Source organism: Melanerpes formicivorus, unplaced genomic scaffold, assembly GCF_026170545.1.
Source record: "Melanerpes formicivorus ecotype bairdi unplaced genomic scaffold, bMelFor1.0.p_v2 SCAF_12, whole genome shotgun sequence".
NCBI lineage: Eukaryota > Metazoa > Chordata > Aves > Piciformes > Picidae > Melanerpes > Melanerpes formicivorus.
The window spans coordinates 11,501,114-11,527,698 of NW_027142364.1; the positions used below are offsets into that span (position 1 = coordinate 11,501,114).

The 26,585-nt window shown below is 38.4% G+C and overlaps 1 protein-coding gene across 13 annotated transcripts in view; it reads right to left on the reverse strand.

Moving 5' to 3' along the window:
* GIGYF2 (GRB10 interacting GYF protein 2) overlaps window positions 1-26,585 on the reverse strand; it is a 77,764-nt gene that overhangs the window by 50,215 nt on the left and 964 nt on the right. For 11 of the 13 annotated variants that reach the window (XR_010988186.1, XR_010988185.1, XM_068145345.1 and 8 more), the window contains exons 2-5: window positions 15,150-15,229; window positions 12,648-12,777; window positions 9,488-9,583; window positions 5,135-5,243 (exon numbers count right to left, since the gene is read on the reverse strand). Coding sequence is in view for 11 of the 13 variants with exons in the window: in XM_068145345.1 (XP_068001446.1) it covers window positions 5,135-5,243; window positions 9,488-9,583; window positions 12,648-12,777; window positions 15,150-15,190 (376 nt within the window). In the remaining 2 variants the exon portion in view is untranslated. Of the gene's footprint in view, window positions 1-5,134; window positions 5,244-9,487; window positions 9,584-12,647; window positions 12,778-15,149; window positions 15,230-19,601; window positions 19,671-26,391; window positions 26,419-26,585 lie in introns of those variants that run through there. The other 2 variants (XM_068145337.1, XM_068145338.1) reach the window with 2 other exon arrangements.

Below are 26,585 nucleotides of genomic sequence, written 5' to 3' on the forward strand. Positions count from 1 at the left end.
TCTCTTCCTGGCTTCAAGAAAAACAGCTCAAAAGATGATGTGTAAACCTGGTCAGGGTATGGAGGAATTAGACTGAGTTCAAATGAAATGGGAAATAAGCACCTTGACAACGGACTCTGGTCTTCGTAGCCTTCTGAAGAAATAATGATAATGAGCCTTTGTATCTGAAATCTGAAGACCTCTGGATGCATCAAGAAACTGTACCATGTTTCAAAATCTTAAGAAAAAAGGCTCTACAACAAAGGAAGTAAGACATAGGTAACAGTTTCTCTACTAGTCTATCCTATTCCTAGCATAAGCAAAACAGTTCAGTGGCAGACCTCCTCATCACAGAGATGCAAACTTGCTTATCTGTTTTGGGGATGCTTAAGCTCAGGTGGAGACTTGACAAACTCATAAAATATAGTTAACACCAAGATTTACTAAATACCCAGACCATATCTGGTTCAGGAAATACACTAAGCTGCACATGTCTGAACAGGTGTGAAGCTCCTTCGCCTTTGTATTTTGATACAATCCCTATTCTCCTGACATGCGACCTTGGCCATTGCTCTAGAGCCAGACTGAGTTAAAAGAGCTTTTGCCTGAGACAGTGTAGCTGTCCCTACACACACTGAGGTGGAGACAACACCTGACTAAGCACTCAAAACAAGACATGAGAGATTAGTGTCAGACCTGTAACTGTACTAGAACCAGGAACACCTTCACTACAGTAAGACTTGTACTAGAAAGTTGACCATTGTCACAAGCGCAAAATTAGTAGCTAAGGCAAAAAACAGTAACAATTACAGAATCAATCATTTCAGTTGAAAAAGACCTCTAGGATTACCAAGTCCAACTGCTAAAATTAAGATACAACAGCATGTTTATCCATCTGTGGTATTATGGATACCCTAGAGATACTGGATAAGAACTTGAAGCTATTACTCCTCACAAATAAAATCCAGGAATGTTTAATTATTCCATGCAATGGCAAACTTTCCCTACTTTCTTTGCTACAGGAAAGCTCTTCCTTAATCTCACAGAAGATAAAGATGCAAAAGCAGTTCACAAGACAAAGCCACAGGCAGGCAGAGTCTCCTACCTCAGAGTACCTGAGGTAGCAGAGGTGGGAAGTTGCATGCATTTTTCCATCAGAACAAATCCTGTTGTCCTTTTCTGGTTAGTTTGTATGGTTGGGTTTTTTATTATTTTTACAGAGAGTGACACTGTTTGTAGTGCTCCCCTCAGCGCCAGCAAGCACGAATGCACACTGATTACTAATAGCAAACACACAACTAGCAGAGCCAGGAGGTTGGTGATATGGGAGATTTCATCAGCAAATAAATGTCCTGTAAATGAACAGAATTGGAGTGCATGGCTTATGGCAGCTTTAAAAGTATATTAAACAAGAACATGTGAAACCTCGTTCCACTTACCCCACTCTGAGTCATGCCTCATTGTTTCAATAGTGCCTAGCCACCAAAATCTCAATTAAAAGATAACCTTGCAAAAATCCAAGTGATCCCAGCAATTGAGTTTAAGGCTGCTTATAGTGCCACAAAACTCAACTCCCAGCTGTCCTGATACCGCATAGCACTGGACAGGACCCATTTAAGCCACCTGTGTTGGTGCTCTCCTCAAGTGCATTCTTTAAGGTGCACCATGCCAGGGTGGTAACAAGATGTGCCCAGTCAGCAACAGTCAAGGAGTAGCACACCAATAACTCCAGTGCAGATCACTGCATGAGAATTATACTGCATTACAACAGACCCTCCCAAATTACAAAACGTAAGGAATTAGTTAAGGAAAACCACAGTGTACAAAGTCAATTTTTCAGCAAGTATTATTTAGATATGAGTCTGACCTTAAAGTGTACATCAAGGACATAGCTGGTATTAGTAACAGAACACAGGAAAAATGCTTGCAGAGAGTGAAACTGCACATAAGCACACTGTTAGTCACCCTGCCACTGCACTTCTTGGCTTTTTTGGTGGCTAGTACATCTAGCCCAACATGTTCATTTCAAACTGAATGCCACTTTCCAAAAAACATCTGGCACACAAAGAGCAGACTTTCAAACTGTAGCTGTTGTATGAAGTATTGAATGCAAAAGCAACAGATATCTAAAGACTTCCATTAAAGAAATTAATGGTGCAGTTGTCATATCTCAGTAATTTCTTAAAAATCTCTGAATGAGGACCTCAAACTACTGGATACTGAAATCCTAACATCCAAGAGTCTCTAACCTGAAAAACAGACAAGTCTGAATTTAAGTAAACATGTGAGACAAAAGCGAGAGGGCAAGAAGTTATCATTCACAGTGTCATTACAAATAAAAAACCCAAACAACACAAGCAGCAAATTCTTGAAATAACAGAATGACTGGAGTTTAGGCTCTACAATTTTTGCTACCATACTGTGTGGGATGAACAGGACAACTGTACTTCAACTACTGCTGCTAGGTCCTTTCCACACTGCTTACCAAATTTCCAACAGCAGCAAAGGAAGGTTAAAAAGCAGAAAGAGTGGGAGGGGAAAGAGCTCTAACAGGAATCAAAGTATCCTTCATAAGGGTCTAAACCAAAAAGGAGAACAGCTTCCACACAAGATGTCTGTAAACTTATAACCCATTCCAGGGACTATTTAAACCTCTCCTAGTCCGAGGCTCTTATTCGTGAATGTTGACATTCCAATCTCGTCAGCACAAAGCACAGGGCTTAAGTGCACACCACAGGGAGCTCTCAGGAAAACAAGTCAATTAGAAAAAAGGTCACGTGAAAGTACTTGGTTTCTTTAGAGAATATAAATTCAGAACTAAATATTCTAGATTTGTGTCTCCACACAAAACACACACAGTATTAGCAACAGCATGCTGCAAATAGTTTTAAAGAGTAACACCAAGCTGTATTTCAGTACACAGTTGTAAAAATCTTAAACAGAAATCAAAGCAACTTCCATGCAGTAATCATTTTCACATCAGCTAAAGCTAAAATCGTTGTCAGCAAGACTGGGCTGACTATTCAGAAAATATTTACCAAGTGTTATGTTGTAGTTCTAAATGCTGACAAGGAAAGTCACATTCAGAGTTCTGATAACCGCCTTCATTTACCAGCAGTTCATCAGTTCTTGCCTTTGCCAAGAGGTCACAGATTCCCTCTCTCACGCTCCCAAATGCTAGAACACAATTCTGTGATTTCTGCTGGAGTGAGGGAACTTAAGAAATCTAATCAGAGATGCAAATTCTTCCCTGAAGTTACTGTGGTGCGAGCCATTTCAAGACAGTAATTTTGTTCTGGTAAAGCTGAAGCCCACACTTGGTCAGCAGCAGCAGCTTTGTTGCATATGAGGATGTACAGTTCATAAAAACCACCAGACTACCTTTTGAACCCAGGCAATTTTACAGTACAACAAGGAAAAATGTTTTCCAGCTCTTAAGTGACTCAGATCATTTAGAGAACAAACTCCAAAGATACTCCAAGTCGTTTTCACTAACCTGGAAAAAAAACCACCAAGCACGCAGAACTGCAAGCAACAGGCTAGTTTTGTAAGTTAGAAATCAACAGTCCTACACTGAGATTTTTATAAACAACTATTAGAAACAGAAGCTTAAATACAAGAATATCACACGTATCATTACAACAACAGGACAATTTTGTCCTTGCAGAAGCCCTAATTTAGTTGGTGAGATACAGAAAATTTGGGAAGTCTCCTCATGCCCAAAATTCATGGAACAAAAAGGGAAAGAGTGGAAGAAGCAAGCAGGATCAATGAAAGAAGAAAAGCTCAATGAATTTATTATGAATTACACATTTCTTCAGCTTAGCAGAAGGTAAGAACGGCAAAGCAGCCTAACAAGCACAGCATATCATGATTCACACAAATTCAAAGCAAAAGATCAAACAAGGATGAAAATTAAGAAAGAGGTGAAAAGGATGAATTTTCCAACAAAGCTCATGGGCTAGCATTTCTTAATGTATCTTTAGGTATAGAAGAACAGGAATACACAGTAGAAGCTTTCAAAGAGCCTTAATAATGCTGCTTAGTTTTAAGTTCTGTCCACTAAAGCGTAATGAAGTAAACTTCATTGCCAAAATTTCCATACAGGCAAATGAATAGCTTCAATAACAGAATTACAGGATTAAGGATGCTATTCACTGTTAATGATACAACAGAAAAAATTGACAAAAAGAAAGAAAGAGTGGGCTTGGCAGATTAGAAATAGTCAAAGTATCTTCAAACTGAAACTAGAGAGCATACAGATGAAAATACCTAAATATATGGAAGATGTAAGCCAAGAAGAAATTCTGGTTGAACATTTAATGATGTACTGAAGTGGTTTCTGAAGGTGTTACTGAAAGTATCACCAGTTAAGGACATTTAGAATTAAATTAGAAAGGATCCAAAGTGAAACCTCCCCTGAGCACCTGCACAGACAGAGGTTACACGATTCATTTATTCCCGATATTTCCAAGTTACCAGCTTCTTAGTATTCTAAATGTAAGCCACCACATTTAGAGATAAAACCCACAAACAGTGTCCACAGCAGTATACACATTGAATGCAAACTGCCAAGATAAATCCTGGACTTAACAATTTGGTTTGAATCTAGTGATATGGCTTCAAGACATGTTCTCAGCATATTTGCAAGTGTTTGAATTGATCCAGGATGAGACACTGACTATAGTAATGCACTAAAATACGCAAGACTTAAAATTTCTCCCAATTTCAACCAGATCTTTCCATTACTACTCTTATATTTATTCTCAGGATGTTAGTGAACAAAAATTACTTTTAGAACACTGAACTCCTCCTACTATAATCTGAGTGTTTTGAACACAATTGTGCATTCTTCACCCCTTCCCCAATTACACAATTCCCTATCCCACCTCAAAATTAGTTTTCCCTTTTGCTTTCCACATGCACTAACCTGACAAAGGCATGTAACAGGCACCACATGTACTAAGGTGTGCAGAACAATCACTAAACACCGTATTTATTCTCTAACCACATTATTTCAAGGTTTCAAAGCTTTAAGGGAAAAGAAACTGAGAATGAGAAAAAGTGGCTGCTAAGTGACTTCCATCGAACATCTTTCAGAAGCTTTAACCTAAATCAAGTGAATACATTGTGACACATCCCACCAACAGCTCACCTCGACCTCTAGAGGAACTTCGACCTCGAGGAGCCCCTACCACCGTTCCTCCTCCACGTCCCGTCAACCGCAGGACAGCAGCACTGTTTACCGACATGGAGAAATTTCTCTGCCAGGAAGAAAAAGCAAGGTGAGATTCTATTAAAAGGAAAACAAACACACACACACATTAATATCCTAAATTTAGCTAAATACCTGCCTTGCTTTCCTGATGTTCAAATTCTTTACAATAACAAGAAAATGGATTCCTTGGAGACATGAGTAGCTGAAGCAGTCTATAAAAGCATCTTGAACATTAGTGCTTCCAACTTATTTACCCGAAATTTCCATACTTTGAAGGTAGCAAAGAAGCATCTATTCCTTGACCAGATGATTCCAGCACAGATATGATTAGAACACCAGCAGCTTGGAACATAGCCATTCAGTTACAAAAAGAGATGTTACCTGCCTACACCTGACACCATTAATTCCAACTCTAAACCCACCTAAGAAAAGCAGGAACATGTAAAGAGTAACAAAACTTGAACAAAATTAGATTTACCAATCTCTTTTACAGAAATGTCTTTCTTTCTCCCTCTAAATATATCATAGGAGTAGCATACTTTGGGGGAAAATGTGTCTTTATAACATCTGAAATTAAAATGAGTATTGCTTAAATAAGGCAATAAAATCAAGTTAAATTTTAGTGGCATTTAAGTAACTGCTAAAGAAAAAGCTATTTCAATAAAGGGGTAAAAACAACTCTAGCCTCATTATCTGAACACAAATAGAAATCTAGGCCAAACAATTCAAGAGCACATTCAGAAACGTTAACAAACCAACCTGAATTGACACAGACTTTCTGAACCTAAGTTTTAATTAATTTGATTGCAAATGACTCCAAACTGCTGTTACATCAGGCAGAACTGGATTACTAGGACTTTGAAGGTCTTCAGAGAACACCAAGACATGCGATTACATACTATTTAAAATCTAAATGCTAATATTAGAGCAAACAGACACCTGAAGGAGTTTTAACCCATTTCAGAAACAAACCTAACTGCTTGACATGTTCTTCCTACAAAGGAAATCTTTCTTCAGGAGAGAAATAGTAAGTACATAGAGACTTGAGGGGATTTAAAAAACCAGAAATGTAAATATCCAGTCATGTATGGCAAAACAGCTAGGTCAATCTCCAGTAAACTTGATGCCATTTTTCTAGCCAGGTCTTAAAATGTAGAGCAACCATTTCAACATCAAGTAAAAAAAATGAACTACCTTCATTTATCTTTAAGCAAATATCCACCTTAACTGCTGTTGGCACTTCTGCTTTCCTGTGAAGCAGTTCAATACTTTATTACAGAAACCATTTTAGACAATCGCATTTGCTGTCTTGCACAGATTCAATTTTTAATGCTTTCTTTTTATAATAAGAACAAAATATCACTTCTTTTCCCCATTTCTTTAATTTGACTTGTCTGCCTGAACTGTGAACACATTCTCCCTCTCCTCTTTACTGATAAAAATGCAATCCTTGTTGCGCGCATAGTGACAATAATCCACATGGCGAGATCACAGTTAAGTAACAAAAAAAAAGCCAAAAAAGCCAAACGTAGCCTACTATTGACTAGTTCATATATTATTTCCACGTCCATCCCCGACAAAACATACCAAAGAAAAAAGATGCCCCAAAACAGATTCTTTAGTAGCAAATGGAAGACACCCCAAGAAAGAGATTTTAGAAACATAAAAAAAAAAAACCACACACCACATTACATTCAGCAAGACCTTGAGATCCCCCTACTTGACAAAATTTTCAGCTGAATTCTTTCCTAATGCTAATAAAAATGGGGAGGAGAGGGATGGAAAGGAACGTATGCTGGATGGCAGAGGAAATCTGTTAAAGCTATCAGCAGAAACCCTTTTTTCTTCAAAAGACAGTTCCCTGAAACAAATCTACGGTGTCATATAACAAAACATTTTAGCTGAATGAGCTGAGCTCTAGGTTAGCTCAGCATCCTTATCACCAGGAAAGGAACATTTTGCATAAAAAGAATCAACCATTCCAACCAAACTATATCCATGCCCTGTAACAGGGAATACTGTAGCTGTAAGTATCTGACTAGTTAAATTCCACTAGACTAAACAAATTTAAGCTTCAATTCATAAAGATGACACTATCCGCCTTTATGCAATGCATCTTCCTGGACATACTATACATACAACTACAATGGTATGATATGCTCTTAGGTTGCAAGAACTGCTCCAGACCCAAGTCCAGAGTAAGTCTGATGAGTTCAGCTTCAACTGAACACCACGCTGAAGGACATGTATTCTGATCAACTTCTCCTCTAGGAGACTCCCAAATCTCCATCCCTCAAGTTGTGAGAGAATAATACTTTCCTGCACCATGACTAGCAGCCAAACTATTAATATTCACCTCACGATCACTTCTGACTATGATTCTTGATGAACAATGTTTATTATGTCATGGGGAACAAACACCAGGAATCTCTGCTGGATTAAGTAACACCTTGGTATCTCAAATCAGTCATGAAGGAGAAATATATATACATATGTATCTTCAGACAAGAAAAACTAGATTGCTCACACTCTCTGGGTGGCATTAAAGGACTTTCTTAACAAGGGAAAATAGACCTCTACTTTCATATTAAGATTTTTGTGGAGATTGTAGAGAACTGTTAAGCCAACCATGGAGACTCCCATATGACTACAGCTCCAAAGGAGCAGGAAAAAGCAGTGACAGTGCATACCAACTCGGCACAAATTCTCAAGACTGATAAACTCTTGGCATTGCAGCAGAGGACCATCTGTCCCTGAAGCTCAGCAGCACTTACCACCCCACCTGTACCAAGAGACTACCAGTATATTTTCAATACCATAGCCTTCAACTCGTATTATTCCTCTTGGAGGGTATCTTAACAAGCACCAGAAGTAAATGTTCCCTTTAACCATAAAAGGCTTTTAGTTTACTCTCTGAAAGACTCCCTATGCATTTGAAAAGAGATAGGTCCAAAGGTGTTTAACATCAAGGTTCAATACTTTCATATCCTACCATATGTCTAGCAGACCACTTCCTGGAATTACTGTATAAATCTCTCCTGCTCCCACTGGTGAATGAGATCAGGCTAAAATTTCCCATACAAGCTTATTCTCAGCCTCAGTTGCTGTTTAAGACTATGTATGTATTCATGAAATGTATTCATTCACTTGAATTTCAATATGACTGCTGATTAAAACCTAAACTATTAGCATCTTATGTCAAAGGATAGCATCCTAAAAGAACAGAAGAAAGAAGTATCAATTCCTAAGCAAAAGGAATTCCAGAAGAGGTGAATAGGACATGCCAGAATACCCAGGCACAAAAAGATTAAAAATTCAATACAGTATCATGGGCAAAAGGAAGGAGTAAGTTCCAAGTCTTATGGAACTAATACTAACACTTCCCATCCCTGCAAAAATCAAATTACATTCAAGGTAAAAATACTCCCCTATCTATTAGAAAAGAACAAAGACACAAAATAAAAACCACACAAACCTAACAACAGCAACCAAGGAAAAGAAAGAAAATAAATAAAAATAGAAAAATAGAAAATAAAAAAACCACACCACCACAATATTCCAAAGCAAGAGAAATGCCAAGAAACATGATCAACCAGAGAGCAGCTGCAAAATCCTAGCAGCCATAAAGAAGGAATTCAGAGTCAAAAGCCAGAGGCATTTATCCAGAGGGAGGTGGACAGTTTTCCCTGCTAGGCATTGAAGTTCAAGCAAGGGCTTTCAAACTAACCAGATCAATCACTCACCCCTGAAATGGAATCTTTATGCACTACACGTTCTCATGCTTATCTTGTTCACCAATTCATTATATAGAGATCAAGCAAGGAAATAATGAAGCTTACATACAAAGTAATTAAGAGCACTTCACCTTCCAGAAAAGTTAACAGTGTAAAAACTTCAATATGGCTCCAAAGAGCATAAAAGTTACAGAATGTAGTCACTTCTATTACAACAGAAAAGGTGGTCCAAAAACTGTAGAAAAAGGTTTCATTGATTTGAAAGTGTTGAATACTTAAAATAGGTAACACATCCCAGAAGATGATCCTGGATGTAGTAAGGTGAATGTCACCATCAACAGAACATCATAGGGAAAACATTTGTTGCAATGCAAGATAGAAGTGAACACAAACGGATTTTAAACTTCATGCTAACACAATATGCTTTCATCATTTCTTTCCCTGAAATCTACTAGCCTCAAATGTTATATGTAATGAAGACATAATCATCATTTTGTCTTTACATTAACAACAATCTAAAGATTTGATTTTTTTTTCAAACCAAAATGACACAAACCTGTTCTTCTTCTGTAAAAGGTACAAGTGCCAGTGGTGGCAGGGGCTCCTCTTGTAAAATAGGCAGAAACTCTTTATCCAGAAGGTCTGAAGGTATCTGTATGAAAGGAAAATAACACAAACATACTTAATTATTTCCATTTCAGGGACCATGCTACATACTTTGATTTTCAAAATCATTTCTATCCTGACAACTTTGCCTACCAGTACTTTCAGTAACATTTGACTGTGGGCACAACTGCACTGCAAACATATGCCCCCCCCAGGAAAAAAAAATTCTTATAGACAAAACATTGAAGGTATCCATCCCACCTGACCCAACTGTAACACAAAGCATCAAGATCATACACATGAGAACTCAAACTTCAACTCAAACCTTAGCCAAGTGAAATTTCATCTGGTAAATTAAATATTGCTTTAATTTCAATGCACTTTTTATAGCCAGTTTTTCATCTGTCCATATCAAATGGAAGCTCCACCAGCAGAGGTGACCTTGAGCATCTGGACAGTGATTAGAGCCAAGAGAGCTCTAATTATGACAACAGAGAACAGTTTAAAAGAGATCTGAAATTCAACAACACTTGAGATAGACTTCTCCCAATCTTAATTGAAGCAAAGTAACCTAAGGTTTTTTGGGTTTGTTTTGGTTGGGTTTTTTTCTGAGTAGACACAAGTAGAAGTCTTCTCAGTCTCAGTAACTAGAATTACTCAACACTGTGGAAACATGTACATGCAAAGCAAGACATACTCTACTTATAATGCCCTTCTGGCAAACACACAGGAAGAAAACACAGGGTATTAACAGGTTGTCCTGAATAAACCATAAATGTAGAGTTGGTAGCATCATCTGATATATGCAAACTGCAAAAACCAATGACCTCTGACAGGCTAACTTATTCAAGCATAATATCAGCATTTAAATCACAGCTTCTTGAAGCTGAGCAGGATAATTCTGCATGTTAAAGTATAGCTAGAAGTTATGACACATTTAACAGCTCTAGAAAAAGATCTGACATTCAACGCCCTTGAATTTGTGTACAAGCAACACAGGGCTCCCATCACTACGAAGATGTCAGCACAGTGGTGGTAGAAGAAGAACATGGAGGTACATATGCACATCTACAGGCAAAGCTAAAGGCACAACCTAATGTAATGTCTTGCAGTGCCTCCCTGATTGAAGGGTAAGGCGCTCTGAGAGGTTCAGACTTTCAGATCGCTATTACAGGATGGTAGGGGTTGGAAGGGACCACTGGAGATCTTTGAGTCCAACCCATCTGCCAGAGCAGCAAGATAGAATCTAGTGCAGGTTGCACAGGAACGTGTCCAGATGGGTCTTGAAAGTCTCCAGAGGAGAAGACTCCACAACCTCTCTGTGACCCTTACAGTAAAGAAGTTCTTCCTCATGTTGAGGTGGTTACTTCCATGCTATAGTTTACATTCACTGTCCCTTGTCCTATCACAGGATGCAAGTGAGAAGGGGCTGTCCCTTGCTTCCTGGTATTTATATGCATTCCCTCAGATATTTATATGCATTTATTAGATCCCCTTTCAGTATTCTCATCTCCAGGTCTCAGCCTTTCCTCAGAGGGTATGTACTCCAGTCCCTTAATTATCCTTGTAGCCCTCCTTTGGGCTCTCTCACCCTTCCCAGGTGCAGAACTCTGCACTTATCCTTGTTGAACCTCATTAGGTTCCTCTCTGCCCAGCTTTCCAGTCTCACTGAACGACCACACAATCTTGAGGTGTATCAGCCAAGCCTCCCAGTTTGGTATCGTCAGCAAACTTGCTGAGCAGAAACTGTCTGCGTGTCCCCTGATCAATATCATTGATGAAGATGCTGAACAGGACCATACCCAGCACTGATCCCTGGGGGACTCTGCTAGTTACAGCCCTCCAGCTGGACTTGGTACCACTGACCACCACTCTTTGGACTCAATATATTGTGTAACCAGTTCCTAATCCATCTCACTGTCTGTTATCCTGTCCCACACTTCCTGAGTTTGCTCACAAGGATGTTATGGGAGACAGTGTCAAAAGCCTTACTAAGGTCAAGGTAGACTACATCCACTGGTCTCCCTGCATCTATCCATTCAGTTACAGCATCATAGAATGCAATCAGATTAGTCAAGTATGATTTCCCCTTGGCCAACACACGCTGACTACTCCCAATAACCTTTCTCTCTTCCACGTGCCTAGAGATGACCTCCAGAATGAGCCACTCCATTGGTTTTCCCCGTGATGGAGGTGATGCTGACTGTCTGTAGTTTCCTGGAACTTCTTTTTTGCCCTTTTTGAAGACTGGAGTGACTTTGGCTTTCCTCCAGTCCTCAGGCACTTCACCTGTCTGCCACGATTTTGCAAAAATGATGGAGAGGGGGAGAGTGACATCATCCAGTTCCCTCAACACTCTTGGGTGCATCTCATCAGGACCCATGGACCTGGGTATATCTTAAGTGCCTGCTGCAGCAATAAACCAACCTCTGTCACCATCTATAGAAAACCCAATTGTTGACAAAGGCAGAATGTATGAATGTTTCACTTGCCTCAGTCTCTGAAGTGTGACTTCTGCATTTGAACTTCATTTGAAATGAAATCAGAATGGAGTTTTTGACTTGTATTACACCTGCTAGATGGTATTTGTATCTTGAGTCCCAGAGAAGTGAACTACTTGAGAACTGCTCTCAGTGGGCTAGTTACCTGCTATAGTGAGCTGCCTTAAGTCAGGATAAATGAGATGATCTTACTCTTTTTGGATGATCTACTAACGTAATTTATTGCTTGTCTTCCAAGCTGACTCAAGTAACAATTTTACACTATATTAAATAAAATCCTCCTGAGACAAACAGATCTGCATAGCTGCAACATGACTTTAATCCTGAGTCATCTGGGGAAGTAAGACTAAATACGGCAGTAAGGCTTTTTTGTTCTCAGAGGGATACAGAAAGTTGCCCCTAAAGTGGGGAAAAGAATCAAACATGACAAATGCTGTAAGAATGAGATCAAATTAAGTACAACCCCTCCTCCCCCAAATCAGGCCTCTTCAGTTGTCTGCCAACAGACACACATCTTCTTTGTCCATAACCAAAAAATACAAGTAACTACTCTTAATCACAAGACTGCCATTAGGAAGACACACACAAGGCTGCCTTCTTCCTGCTCACCTTATTATCCTTTAGAAAAAGTGCCAACATTTCTTCTCTCCCATAGCGGTAGTCTGCTAGTTTGTACTTTGGCAAAGCCGGAGACAGAGGAGGGGATGTCACGCTCCCACCACTAGACAAAGCTCGCAGCCTAAAATAAAGCAGAAAACCAATGAACGTTATTTGACGAGAACGTATCTTCATCTATGCTTTTATCCCTCTGCACATTTATGCATTTGACAGCAATTAAATAAATCCAGTACTGAAACTGAAAGATAGAAATTAACAGCCTAACTTTAAAACTCAGTGCTTCAACAAGAAGAGTGGAAGAGCTTTTCTCATTTTTCCCATAGCCAGGAAATAGAAACAATAAAATAAAGTAGTTCCATGAGAACCTCAAAGAAATAAACTCATCCCCAGAAGAACTCTGATTATACAGCAAGTTATCTACACCCCTGGAAGCCTTGACTAAGCTATTTACAATGGCTGCACAAAATTCAGTTGTACATATTCCAGAGCTATTAATAACTGCTTCTTATGACAAGAAAAATACTTATCACACTAAGGACAGTGTAGCAAACATTGACGTTTATTCATGTGTTTCAGAAAGCTTAACAGTATAGGACAGTCATTTTTGCAGTAAGGTTTATTCTTGTGTCTCTGGAATTCTACTGTACACCAAATTCCTCTTCCAGAACTTAAATTAATGGCATTTTTCAGAGTGCATACAACATTTAGCTTAGTGTCTCAATCAGAAAAGATGTACAAAACACACCCACACTTCAGAGACACTTCAAGTAGTAATCTACCTGGTAAGCTATCACACAGGCAAGCTACCCAACTTCTTGTAGGGAACATCTTACAGCTGTATGGCATTATTCCCCTTGTGCAGGTGCATTCTATACAATAATTTCCTCAGTAACCCAAATATTCTGTAGCTTTTAAGTCTGAAGAATGTTTGACAAAGGATGCATGCTAAGAAACTAAAACCAGACCATGTTCCTATGTTCTCCTTGACTTCTATCTTAAGACAAGTAAACCAATGAAAACTCTTCTCAAAACCCACAAAAACCTTGGAAAGGAAGGTCCTCTGAACTAAAATATTGACCCAGAGGCTACCTGTCACCTAATTATTGAAGTATTGCTTTATTATTTAAAGAGAAAGTGAAAAGTAATTTCCAAGTCAGATGTCTCTTTTTATTTTCGTTTGGTGCCATCCAGCGGCAGTTTCTTTACATGCCACCTCCAAACGAAAACACGCCTGGAAAGGCATTATTGAAAGTATGAGATGGTTCAGCGCAATCTTCAACCCAGATGAAACGTGACTCAGAGTTTCACTATTAAGGGAGATACAGCAGCATGCATGACAGAACTACACTGCAACACAAAATAACAACCATAAAATCTTAGAATTTCATTCTATTATTTCAGAAAAAAAAAAAAACAGAAACTCACTGAAGTACAATACACTTTCATACATAATCTAACCTAGCTTTGAAACTAATTCAAGTTACTATTAGAATATGTGCTTTTTTTAGAGTTGCCTTGTCTTTTTTAATATAACTTTGGCTTCCATCCATCAATGAATCTAATCATGTCTGTCTCCTACACTGAAGAGCTCTCCAGCATAACAATCTGCCTGGTGGGTGTATTTATAGATAGTGATAAAGTCATTCTTTAACCTTTTATCAATCTAAGAAAATAGATTGAGCTGACTCATTGTTCTTCAGGCCACAAATCACATCTTACTTCTCTGAATGCTCTCCTGTTCGTGTACATTTTGTATAAAAATGTGTCAGCAAAAGTGAGTACATTACTCCAGCAACAGTCTTACCACATACTACACAGCAATTTTATTTCCTATGCCACTCCATGCTCTGTTTACACGCTTAAGGATGATGTCACTCTGCACACCACACCATCCACAAATCTTGTTTGTATCTGCAGGCACCAACATGTCAACAAGTAATTGGAACACATACTGAACAATAATCACACCTGTGCCATTACTCTGTAGCAAAAGCCAGGATGATGTATGTCACAGAAGCTGGAAAACTAACAGCTGACAAGATTGCACATCATCACAATACCTTTTACACAACAGCTCGTTTTTTCTGACGCTTTTCAGCATGCACATGTATAAGACTGATACGAAACACTTTCATTTGAAATACTGAAGGAAAAACCAACTTGCTTAGCTGTAGTTTTAAAACCAATAAGGAAAGTGTAAGAACTTCCTTATTAAAATCTATCACATGCAAAGACCAAACAAGTCAATAGTCTTCACTAACTTCATATAGACCTCTGAGCTAGTTTCATACACAATACCAATTTACAAAGGGAGGACTAATTTCATGATACTGCTTTCAGTCACAGGCTAGAGACAGAGGTGAAGAAGTATGGAACAAAAGACATTATGAACCTTCAGTCTCAGGACCAATTCAGTCCCAAAGGACAGAAATTCATAATGTTGTTGCTTTTAGATATGATTCTGGAGTCTCACAAAACAGAAAAAACACTCACCATTCAGGCCCAAAGTTAAGTGTCTGAGTTTCTGCTGCCATTTTTTCCTGTTCTATTCCTCTTTTTTAAAAAGTGTAAATCTGAAAAATAAAAGTGTTTACCATGAAAACAGCTGAATTCATACAGTTCTGCATACATTTTTTTCACAATACAAAGGCACACCTGGGCAAGCAAAGTTAAATTATTTTTTAAAGAATCCATTTCAGCCTTCCAGCACACATAAATTTACTAGTATAGAAATAACTACATTAAGATCCCTTTCCTAAATTCCTCCTAAGAGGTCACTGGATCAGGGTGCCTGAAGAAACAATCAGTATAAGCGGTTCATTTTCAAATCAGTGACAATTAGAAGACAACCAAATAGAGAGCGCACGATGCATAATCCTCTTCCGTAAGAATAGCAATGCTTAACAGAATTGAAGCTTCCTGACAATTACAAGAGAATAAAAAAGCCCTCTAGAATTACAGCAAGATTTGCCAGTTGACTGGCAGAGTATTGAAGAAATTTCCACTCCTCATTCTTAAAAATTATGCCTTCTAAAAGATTGAGGACATCCAATGCCATCACATCCTCCCAAACCTGCAAGCACAGGACAGTATTTCATTCATTCTTGGTTTTATTAAGCAAAACAATGCACAATTAAGCCTTCGGCTACTTTTGTTCTTTTCAGTCAAAATCCTGCAGACACTAGTGAAGGTCAGTTAATTTCCTATATATCAAGAATGTACAGACAACATCAGACGAAGCCATAATGGAGGAAATTATGACTAAGGGAAGGCTACCAACTTTTATCTATCAGAGTTAGATAGGTATCTCTACAGATCTCTCTAGATGTGTATAGATCTCTCTAGACAGAGATCGACCTCTCTATCCTGATGAGCATTTCTGGAGAATTGTCTTCTGCAGTAAGACAATACAGCGCCTATTTCCTTCCAGTAACAGCAAAACTCAAATCTGCAGAGGAAAATGTTTTGGTGGCCAAAAGTGCAAATGAAAGAAGACCTGAAGCATTACCTACAGAAACTGGTTAATTAGACTTCAGGAACACACAGACAGATGGTAGGGAAAACTCTGTTCCTTAACAGACCCAGGCACTACATAAGGAGCTCCATAAGTTAGTCTGTACTTTGCAATATAAGGTGAAAAGGAGGAAAAACAGAACATGAAGAGATGGAAATGGTATTAGTTACTACAGAAAAAGACAAAACCAAAACAAGGAAACATTTTTCTCTTATATATATGCCACTGCAGTAAAAAACATCAGCCTGAAAGTTAGAAAACTCTGCTTGAGTAGATTTTATCCAAATCTTTTGGGTATGAGATGACCAACAGCTGTAAAACTCCCTGCAGGCTAAACCTACCAACCAACTTTTGGCTAATTTCTTTGTAGTACATGCCATATGAAATTTCGTAACCATACACATTATAATTTATATACAAATTACATTCTTTTTATTTTCACAATAACTCCATATAATGAAACAAGATTATCCCCCCCTAGATGCACCAGCAGCTAACATCTAGCTATTCTCACAGGCCTGGTTTGAGATGATTTTGGTCTGATTTGGGTTGCTTTTTTGAAGCAGGTGACAACTCATTACAATATTCACAGTATATCCATTCATCATCCTACAAATCAAAATAGAAGGTTAGCTACCTGAAACAACATACAGCGGAAATACTGGGGGGCAATTCAAGCAAAGCATCATGGGCACTTTGGCAGAGAAACCTAACAAAATTCCTAGTAGCCTTAATTGGATGGCTGTCCCTATACTTGCTATGGCTGTAATCCTTCTGCCAGGAGTGGGAGAGCTTTCAGATCAACCCATGTGGGTCATCAGGGAACACAGAACCTACAGCTCCTAACATCAAAGCTAGCTTACCACCAGTAATAGCAAAAAGGCTGGCACTGAATGTTAAATTGCAATGAAAAGAATGAGATAAAAGCATAAATCACTAAAACACATTTAGAATCAAGCTGTTTACTAGTTTTGGACTCTCTGGGCCTCACTTTCTTCAGCTTTTGGGTTTTCTTCCCAAAAATTGAAGATACTGTGTCACCTTTCTCTACTAGACTCCTAAGCACTTTAGTAGCTACAAGCTTATTTAAAGCCTGCTCATCTCATGCCACCAGGCTGCAAAACAGCTTTCCTTGACCCTCATTTTTGCCACTGTGCTTTGTTTTGGGAACTCTTTGCTGGCTTCTTCTTCTGTGTTGCATCCAGGTAAGTTACTTTCTCCCTAGAAGTTCTGACTGTCTGAATTCTGAACTGAAAGCAAGATACCTCTAAGTGGATAAAATCGTGTAGTTGAACAGGGATGGGGGGGGCACGGAAACGAACCCACAAAAAATACCACAGAAGAACAGATCTGTAGATATTTTGAGTAGCTGTTAGAGGTTAATTGATTTTAATTGTCAATATTCCCCAGAGATACAACACACATGAAAAAAAGTTATAGAGCTGGGAGAAAACACTTGGAAAGAAGGCAGCAGAGGAACAGGAAAAAGTCTCAAGAAAGTCAAGCCAGCAATCCCACAAGGGGAACACACTTAGCCATATCACAGCAGACAAGATACAGAAAGCAAAACCATGCAGTGCTGCTGCTGGTTCACAAAGCAGAAGCCAAAGGGCAAGAGCACAGAGACCAAAACAGGAAGCAATCTCTGACAGGGACTGAACACCACATGCGGTCAGTGTGCAGAGGAGGAGCTGTACTAACTGGAAAGGCAAGTTGGGTGGACTTCACAGCACTCACATCAAGACAGGAGCAGTCATGAGAGAGTCAGGGTGGGGTTAAGAAAAAGGGTGAGGAATTAAGAAAATTGGATGAATTATCAGGTTGCAAATGAAGCTAATTTGACCAAAGAAAAGGCAAGAATTTGTGAGAACTTTATTATCCAGGGAATTTTCCTAGGCTCTAAACATCAATATTAATAATTAAAATATTAATTTTGGTCCCTTTTATCTATTCTGCCTTATTAATAAAGGATGGCAAATCACAAAAAATATATACCTAACACGGTTCCTCCTTGACAAGTGATAAGGAAAAAGTCATTTCCTGAACTGCTAGAATTTTTTAATTTAAGATTTTCTACATATCAATGGCTATTGACTGAAGAATAGAAACAGCTCAGATTTATATGGGCAAAGAGCACACAGTAACAGCATCAAGCTGAAGCAAGAAACTGAGGCCATGTTTTGGTACAGTCCAGTTTGCACCCCTGCATGGGCAAGAATGCCACCCGGGGACTTCCCAACATTCTTTCAAAGCAGAGTATTTTCTCCACAGTTTTCTCCAAATCAGGATCAAGGTGCCCGTGCAACCCTACAAACAGTTGCAGTTTTTTTCCACATATTTGGGGAAAAAAGGGAATTGCTTCATAAACCAGAACTGGGCCCCCAACATCCGGGTGGTACCCCATCTACCAACCCACTATCAACGTGCAGAACAGAGACAAAAACCTGCGTCAATCCCACCATCAAGCTATGGGCTGGCAAGGGAAAACACATCCTTTCTGTTTTGTCATCAGCTTAGTATTTTGGAAGTCAGAAGTCCATCCTCTGAGAAGACACAGTGTAATCCAATAACATTAAGCCTTTAAGTGGCTTTCACTCACAATTATCAGGTAATAGAGGTACAGAATTTGCTATCAGCAATACTCAGCTCATTTAATTGGTTTCTTTTAGGTACACTGGTTATTTCACCAAGCTCACAGGTTTTAAAGTTATTTTTCAAGCTTGCTATTTAGTACCTGACAAATCTATTAAAGTCTCAGAAGCATCTGCTTCAGACAAGTCAGAACTTGATTCTATCAGCTAGATCTCTGTGTCACAATGAATAAGATGTTTCAGTTTTAAAAAGAAGCTACAGAACTGTTGCACATTTTTGGCCACAAGCTCTGGCCTTTTGAACTGTCTAAGTATCTAACAAATCTCTAGGTCAAAAGCTGGTTTTGAAAGATTTTGGAATATCTAAGCCAACAACTTTCCCAGACTCTGCTCCACTTTGATTTACATAAAATTGCTGTCTTATGTCCCTTACAGGCATGTGAGTTACAACTTTTCAGTCAATATTAAATTCATGTATTTCCATTAGAGAATTCTGTTTGCCTGTACCACATGACAATCTCTCACCAAGATGTTTTAATGGTCTGGATAGAGAGTAACTGATTCTAGCATCTCAGATTGACTTTGGGCAATGACTACATTCAAGTCTGCCCATCTGACCTTTCCTACAGACAGGGGAAAAAAAAGAAACCTGGGCTGTCATTGCAATTCATAGCTTTGGGGTTGCTGCTTGCTTCGGTTTTTATTAACTTCGTAAATCCTAGTGAAAAAAAAAAGAAATGTAACTTGGGCAGATTTAGATGCAATTGGAATTGGGTTCTCCTTAAATAAACTTGGACAAGAATTTAACAGCAGTGCTCCTCCATGCAACAATAACATTACCTCAAGATCATGAAACTTCACCTTCTACAGGCAGTAAAACATTCCATAGGCAGCTACCAGAGCTAGTTTCAGTGCCAGTAACTGTGTTTAAAAAAAAAAAAATTAACAGGTTGACTGAATAATTAATGTTGATTTTCTTTACTTCTTGAAATATTAAAGATCCAGAACAGTATGCAAGCTACCTTTTAAGTTCAGTGGTAAACAGGATGACTCAGGTGGCTACACTACCAGTCTGTTTGATATTAATCACTGGCTAAAGCAGACAACACTGATTAAAGGACACCAACATAATTAAGGGCAGCCAACATGGGTTTATGGAAGACATCATATTTTTTTTTTTTACAAGTAGAAATTTAATTGCTCAAGCATGAAGGGGAAATAAATTTTAACTTTTGCAAGACATTTTACTTAATGATAAAAAGGACAAATTCAGAACAAGTCTCGGTTTGTTACAATGTGGTTTCTCTTCAGAGATTCTCTTCTAAAGAATCTACATCAGCCCATCTCAGAAGGCCAAATATTTTCAAAACAGAGGAAAAGGAAATAAGCTATCCTCTACTTCTGCAGAGGCTGCCTGTAATATTGGTCCTCAGAACTTCTAAAATCTGAGGATAACAAGCATGGATATGGTAAATAATGGAAATGACACGCCATCAATAGCACCATTATGTATTATTCAATTACTCAGGCCAGTACAGCAGGTTGCATTTAATAAGGCAAAGCATACCGTCAAAAAGACTCACAAGTAGAACACACAGGTAATATAGAACAAATGCAAGACTATACTGAAGAAGTCCTGAAAGCAGTCTAAGATTTATGACATTAATCACCTGAAAAAGAAAACGTGATACAACACTGACTAGAAGAGTTAACAGAAAACACTGAATACAAAAATAAGGAAATACAAAGTGGCTTTTATCACTGCAGGTATATTATGTCCTGCTGTTAGGGTAGAAAACTGATAAATCTGGTGTTCAAAAATTTGACAGAATATGAGAAATGTGTCTTACAGTGGGGAAAAACACCCCCCACAAAAGCTCTATTTCTTGAAAAATATTGTGCTTGGTCTGTAAATGGTCATGCAGGCAAAAAAGGCTGAAGACTCAAGCTTATTCAGTGAAGGGATTGAAGCAAGACATTCAGAGATTGACAACAGAGTAAGTTGTTCTAAGGTCACTAAATGATTTCCTAAGAAATAGGTTCTAGTCTAAAAAAAAAGTAATCAGAAAAAAAAATCCTTAGTCACATTATACAAGATGCCAGAAAAGACACCACAGCTCCTTTTGGCTTCTCCTGAAAAAGGGTGTGAATTTTTCAAGGCCTGATAGGCCCATATGCCAAAAGGAAGATTTTCATAAGGGAACACTGCCTGAACTGCCCACTTCTCTAGAAACTACACCTCAATTATTACAGTTACATTTTTATACCCCCCCTAAAAGTCTCAGAACTCTCCTGTCTCATACTGCTGCAAAAGTGTTTCAATCCCTCTGCAGTTTCTGGTCCAAAGTTCTCCACTCTCAAACATCAGGACCACACCAACTTCCCTGTGCTCTCTTCACACAGATGCATCTAAAGCTTCATTAAGTGTTGCAGTGGGCAACATGCTGCACCACAGTCAAGAATGACAAGAAGTATACACTGAAGATCTTCCAGGATAGGGTGACAAGAGAGACTAAGAAGACCCACACATCTAAAATCCAAGAAAAATAAGGAGCAGTAAGTATCACTACTCCAGGTATTTTCCTCCTTTCCTACCTACTACTGTGAACTTGATGGTTAGAGAGCTATCCACTTCTTGCTTCACCTGAACACCAACAAATGTGAAAGCTTTCTCCAGTTTCTGCAACAGAAAGCAGTGTGACCTCCACCTTGATTTCAAGACTTCAAGCCAAAAGCAGACACCAGCAATTAAACTCCAAGCAGACTGAGAGGACCACACCCTTGGCCCTGCCATTGGCTGCAACGCAAAGCACTTCTCATTCTAAATCCTGTCCCAAAACCCTGCCAGCAGTCTTGTTTTCCAGCTGAAAAACACTTCCACATTCCTTTACCTTCTACATCAAAAATTTACTGGTAGGTGAATATTTAGTGTGTGCCATTCCACAAGATATTACAGACCAGGACACTGAGTCTCCCTACCAGCTGCTCTAAAAGGCCAATAGCCAGACTGCATGGGTGCAACCAAAACCATGCTGGAGCATCTCTCTTCCACTCCTCACATTATAAAGCCCATACATGTATTCAAAGGGGCAGGACAAAGCTTCAGACTACATTCACTGAAAACATTCATTGAATTAACAGATCTGGGTTATTGTGGAGCTTTTTGTCCTCTTTTTGTCATTTGCATAAGCAACTTCTTCAGGCTTTGTAGAAATCCTCTCACCCAACATCTTAAGGTTTCCTATTCATGCAGTTCTGAGATGCCCTATACTACAGGAAACAAATATTCAGCAGTAAGAAAGTGTCTAATAAAAAGTCCTAGGAGTGAATTAGTATCTGTATCAGATTATATATGCTCATCAACCAGAAAGTCAGGAGGTAATCTGTCACTACATATGAACTACAACACTTGTAAATAGCTTAGCACTTTTCTTCCTTTATGTTAATATTGCTAAAGACACTTGCTTGTCTTAATAATCATATTTTTGTAAACTTACTTGTGACTTACCACGAGCCTGCTTTAGTACACTTAAAGCCAAGGATAACATAAACAGAGAACAATGCATATAGAGATGATTCAGCATTAACTAAACCTGAAGTAAAAGCTCCCACTTTTTTGGAAGCTTTTTTTTTTTTTTTTTAAACTGTAGTTGAAGTGGGCCTCTAATTTATTAAGCTAAGTTATTAGATGCTTTTACTTAAAAATCTTGCCATATGCTACTTCCATGATCGGCCTAACGTCCTTGCTATCACAAAAATTATTCAGTCAAGCGCTGATGTCAGCCCTTCTTTGAACAAGAGACTAAAGCAGACAACCACCACAGGTTGGTCTCTTCCAACCTAAACCATCCTCAAGATTCTACCAAACATAGCTTAAAAAAAAAAACTAAAATTTCACTTTATACATCCATTCCTTGCCAGTCATACCAGCTCCTTGCCACATCACATTGACTCCAAGTCTGAAGTTACCCAAACTTAGCAATTCATTCATCCCCATAAAATTTCATCCAAAGTAATCTTCAGTGTACAAACACCATCCTCTCCTGCTTCTTTCAATCTGAACCAACACACAACCACACAGACCTGCTTTTTCCCCATCTGATCTACACAGGAAGATAGGTGTGGAAAAAAAAAAAAAATCATAGTAACCACAACTTGAAACAAGTATCTCTCCACTGAATAAAAAGCACCAAATAACCAGTATCAAAGCATTACCTTCACAAAGTGCAATGTGTCATGCTTACTTTCACTGCAGTAACAGCTATTTAACAAATATTTTTCTAATCAGTTTGTTTTACTATTATGTAAGCTCATTTATATGTTTACAGTGACAAATTACACATACAACAGCCGCTACTGAAGTATCAAATAATCATTCTTTCTTACTTGCCTAGATATTTCAAAACACAGCCAAAAAAACCATAATGCACAGTTTTAATAATTAGCTAAGAGAATAAAAAAAAATAGTAGGTAATCCAAAAGGTACTGTCAACAAGGCATTTTCTAAATGTCCATCAATTTCTCATTGACCTATAGACTCTACCTCTACAAAGATACTAGTATCCCTCTGTTTTCCTCTGTTATCCTGAGGTCTAGACATCCAGCTTCTACATAGAATCACAGAATCAAAAAATAGTTCTGGTTGGAAAAGATCTTTAAGATCATCAAATCCAATCATTACCTAACTGTACCATGTCTGGTACTAAACCCTGTCCCTCACCACCACATCTCTGCGTCTCTGAAACATCTCCAGGGATGGGGATTCAATCACTTCCCTGAGGGGCCTGTTCCAGTCTTTAAGAACTTTCAGTGAAGAAGTTTCTTCTAATATCCCATCTAAACCTTGCTGGTACAACCTGAGGCCATTTCCTCTCATCCTATCACTTCTTAGTAGTGAGAAGAGATCAACACTCGCCTCACTACAGCCTCCTTTTAGGAAGTAACTCTAGGTTACACACTTCAAGAATTACAAAAGAGGCTCACCCCTGAAAACACAGACTTTGATTTCATACTAGACAAAAACTTCAGATGTATCACAATAATTCTGTATGTTCTCTCAAGAAAAAAAGACCTAAAAATGTCAATGGCAGCTCAGTTTCCTGCACAGGCATCAAGCCATTGCTACAGCTGTTATATTAAAGGAGTGTTTAACCATTTCTAGAGAGAATGGACTGACAGACCTTCCCCTGCCAAAAAAGAGAAGTGGCCAGATGTTGTCATCAATGCACTGTGGCAATCTCTGCTACTAACACAGCAACAGAAGACTCTGGTCTTCTACAAGCCCCTGCTGCCATCTGAGCTACAGATGAAAACATAACAGTGTTAAACATCACTGTAATGAACTACAACAATTTATACGTGTGTGTATATATATTTAAACACATTCATACACATATACTACCACCAACCACAAGAGGACAAATGTTGTATATAGCTAATAATTTAGAGCACTTAATTTTTCTTAGTTCCATCCATAACTTATGTCCCCCTTGAGCAACTTTTTTTGGTTCTGACAATTTTCAAGGCAAATCACTTGTGCAACTAAAATAATGTCCATGAGTTGACAGCAACAGAGGAAAGAAAAGAGGCTAAGTTGAGCTGAAAACAGACTTTGTTCCTGTAAAAGCAAGTATCATTCTATTGCAGCATTTCGCACAGCTAGGTTTTCAAATGTCACTAATGAATTTAAATAAATTTATGAGGAAACCACACAAAGAAACAGAATGTCTTTCAACACAAATGTTTCTTCAGTAGGGAAGAGATGGGATTGTCATTACTAAAGCACCCAGTGGATCTCTGGTAAGCTAAATGGGAAGCAGACAGCAGACCAGGCCTCTGCTTTTATGCTTGTGAGCAGGTGTTTTATTGCTCTGTCCCTTAGCTCTATCTATAATCATGAATTAAATATAGCTTATCTCGATCATCTTTGAGCAGAAGCATTAAGAAAAACAAATGAAAAAATGCTTGGAAAAGGAATTTATTTCCTAAATCAGGCTATGAAGAGATTTAATGTCAGATCTCAAAAAGCACTTAGAAGGAATGGTAAAGGCCTCAATGAAACAAACATACATTTGACAGGTACTTGAACTTACAAAACTAGGCAGAATCTTATGTTCTTGGTACCTCAAACAAAAATAAATAAATCTAAAGAGCTGGAGACCTGAACTACTATAATGGGGAGAGCCATGGTTCAGGTGCCTAGCTCATCTTTGTTACTGTGAACCAATGTTTCCCTCTGTTTAAAACAACAGACTTTTCAGTAGAGGCATGTAGTAGCAAACCACCTCTTCAGCCAGACAGTTGCCTACACAAGATGTTCCATAGGACTTTGACATCTAGTTTTAAAATAAAGCATCTCTAGATCTGAAAAGAGCTGACAGCATTATTCTTACAGTCAGGTATAAGAGACTCCAGTTTATGACAGAACTCTGCTTAGACAACTGGTCTTGGGAAACAGCAGGCACAGAAGAAATGCAGTGGTGCTTACCATAAAATTCCTTTAAGGGGAAAAAAAAAAATATATATATATACCCCAAATCTACTCTGCAATCTTGTTTTACAGTCTTTTCCTGAACCAAGATGTAAAACAGCTGAAAGAATTGTAAAGCCCTCAACTACTTACAAGGACCCTCTTTTCATTTACATCAACATAAAGATAGTATTTTTCATTTACTCTGTATTTTAGGAAGACAAGAAAATTCACTACCAAGTATCCAGGGAGATGTTACAATCCTCTTAAGATCAACATCTAGAATGAAAGGACTATCTACGAGAGTTCCAGTTTTTGCTGTGGTATCAAGTAGTTTTTCTAAGCGCCCTGTGAAGCAAATCATCACTGCACCACGACCACTTTGCGTTTTAGTTCTATGCTCTTGCTTTAAAAAACAGGCTCAAGAACACATTCAGAAAAGATCCTAGAAGAAATACAGTGACCAGGTGCTCCCATGCATACAAGGATACTCCTGCATCCAGGGTCTGAGAGCACCTGAGTAACTCTTAAAATCATTAATAAAAACTAGTGTTAATTCACAACATTTTCAGATATGTAAAGGGATTATCAGTATCGCCATACAAGAAAGCAAGTCTTGCTGGAAGTGGCACTCACATTGTATGAATAAATCATAGTGGAACATTAGACAATTATTTTTTTTTAAGTCACATTCAGTGAGACCTTAACACTGACACACCTGACCACCCATTCTGGGTAACTTGTATATGAGCCTAAAGAGTGAAGAGGATGCAGAAGGGGCAACCGGTATTTCAGTATTTATCTTGCTACCCCCAGGACTGATGAGGACACAGATTTTTACCTCAGCATCAGCTAATTGTTCAAAAGATACCTATTTAAATTAATAGCAAAAATATCAATGCCTTGTAAAACTAATGCTCTTATTGTCTACTGGAGCCAACACTCAATAATCGAGCTCAAAAATACCAGAAGGAAAAAAAAAAGCTTTTGTTGGTAACAACTGCAAACCATTTTGTTTACAAAGGTTCCAAATTATCACAGTGTGCATCTACCAAATGTTCTATTCACAAAGCAGCAAATTAGTTTGTGCTTATTATGAACTTTCTTAAGAACAAAAGCAACCAGCAGTTATGGGAAAAGGAAAAAAAAATTCACACGTACTTTCCAGGAACTTGCCCAAGTCAGCTCCTGAAGCAAGGAAATAGAATGAGCAGCATAAAGTTAGAAAAACAATCAGAATTCAGGATTTTTCCCACCCACTCATGAAAAGAGACACTTAAGAACTACAGTTCTTAGTGGTAAACCATTATGGGAGTAAACCAAGACACCCAGATGAAGGTTATTGAGGAAGAGGT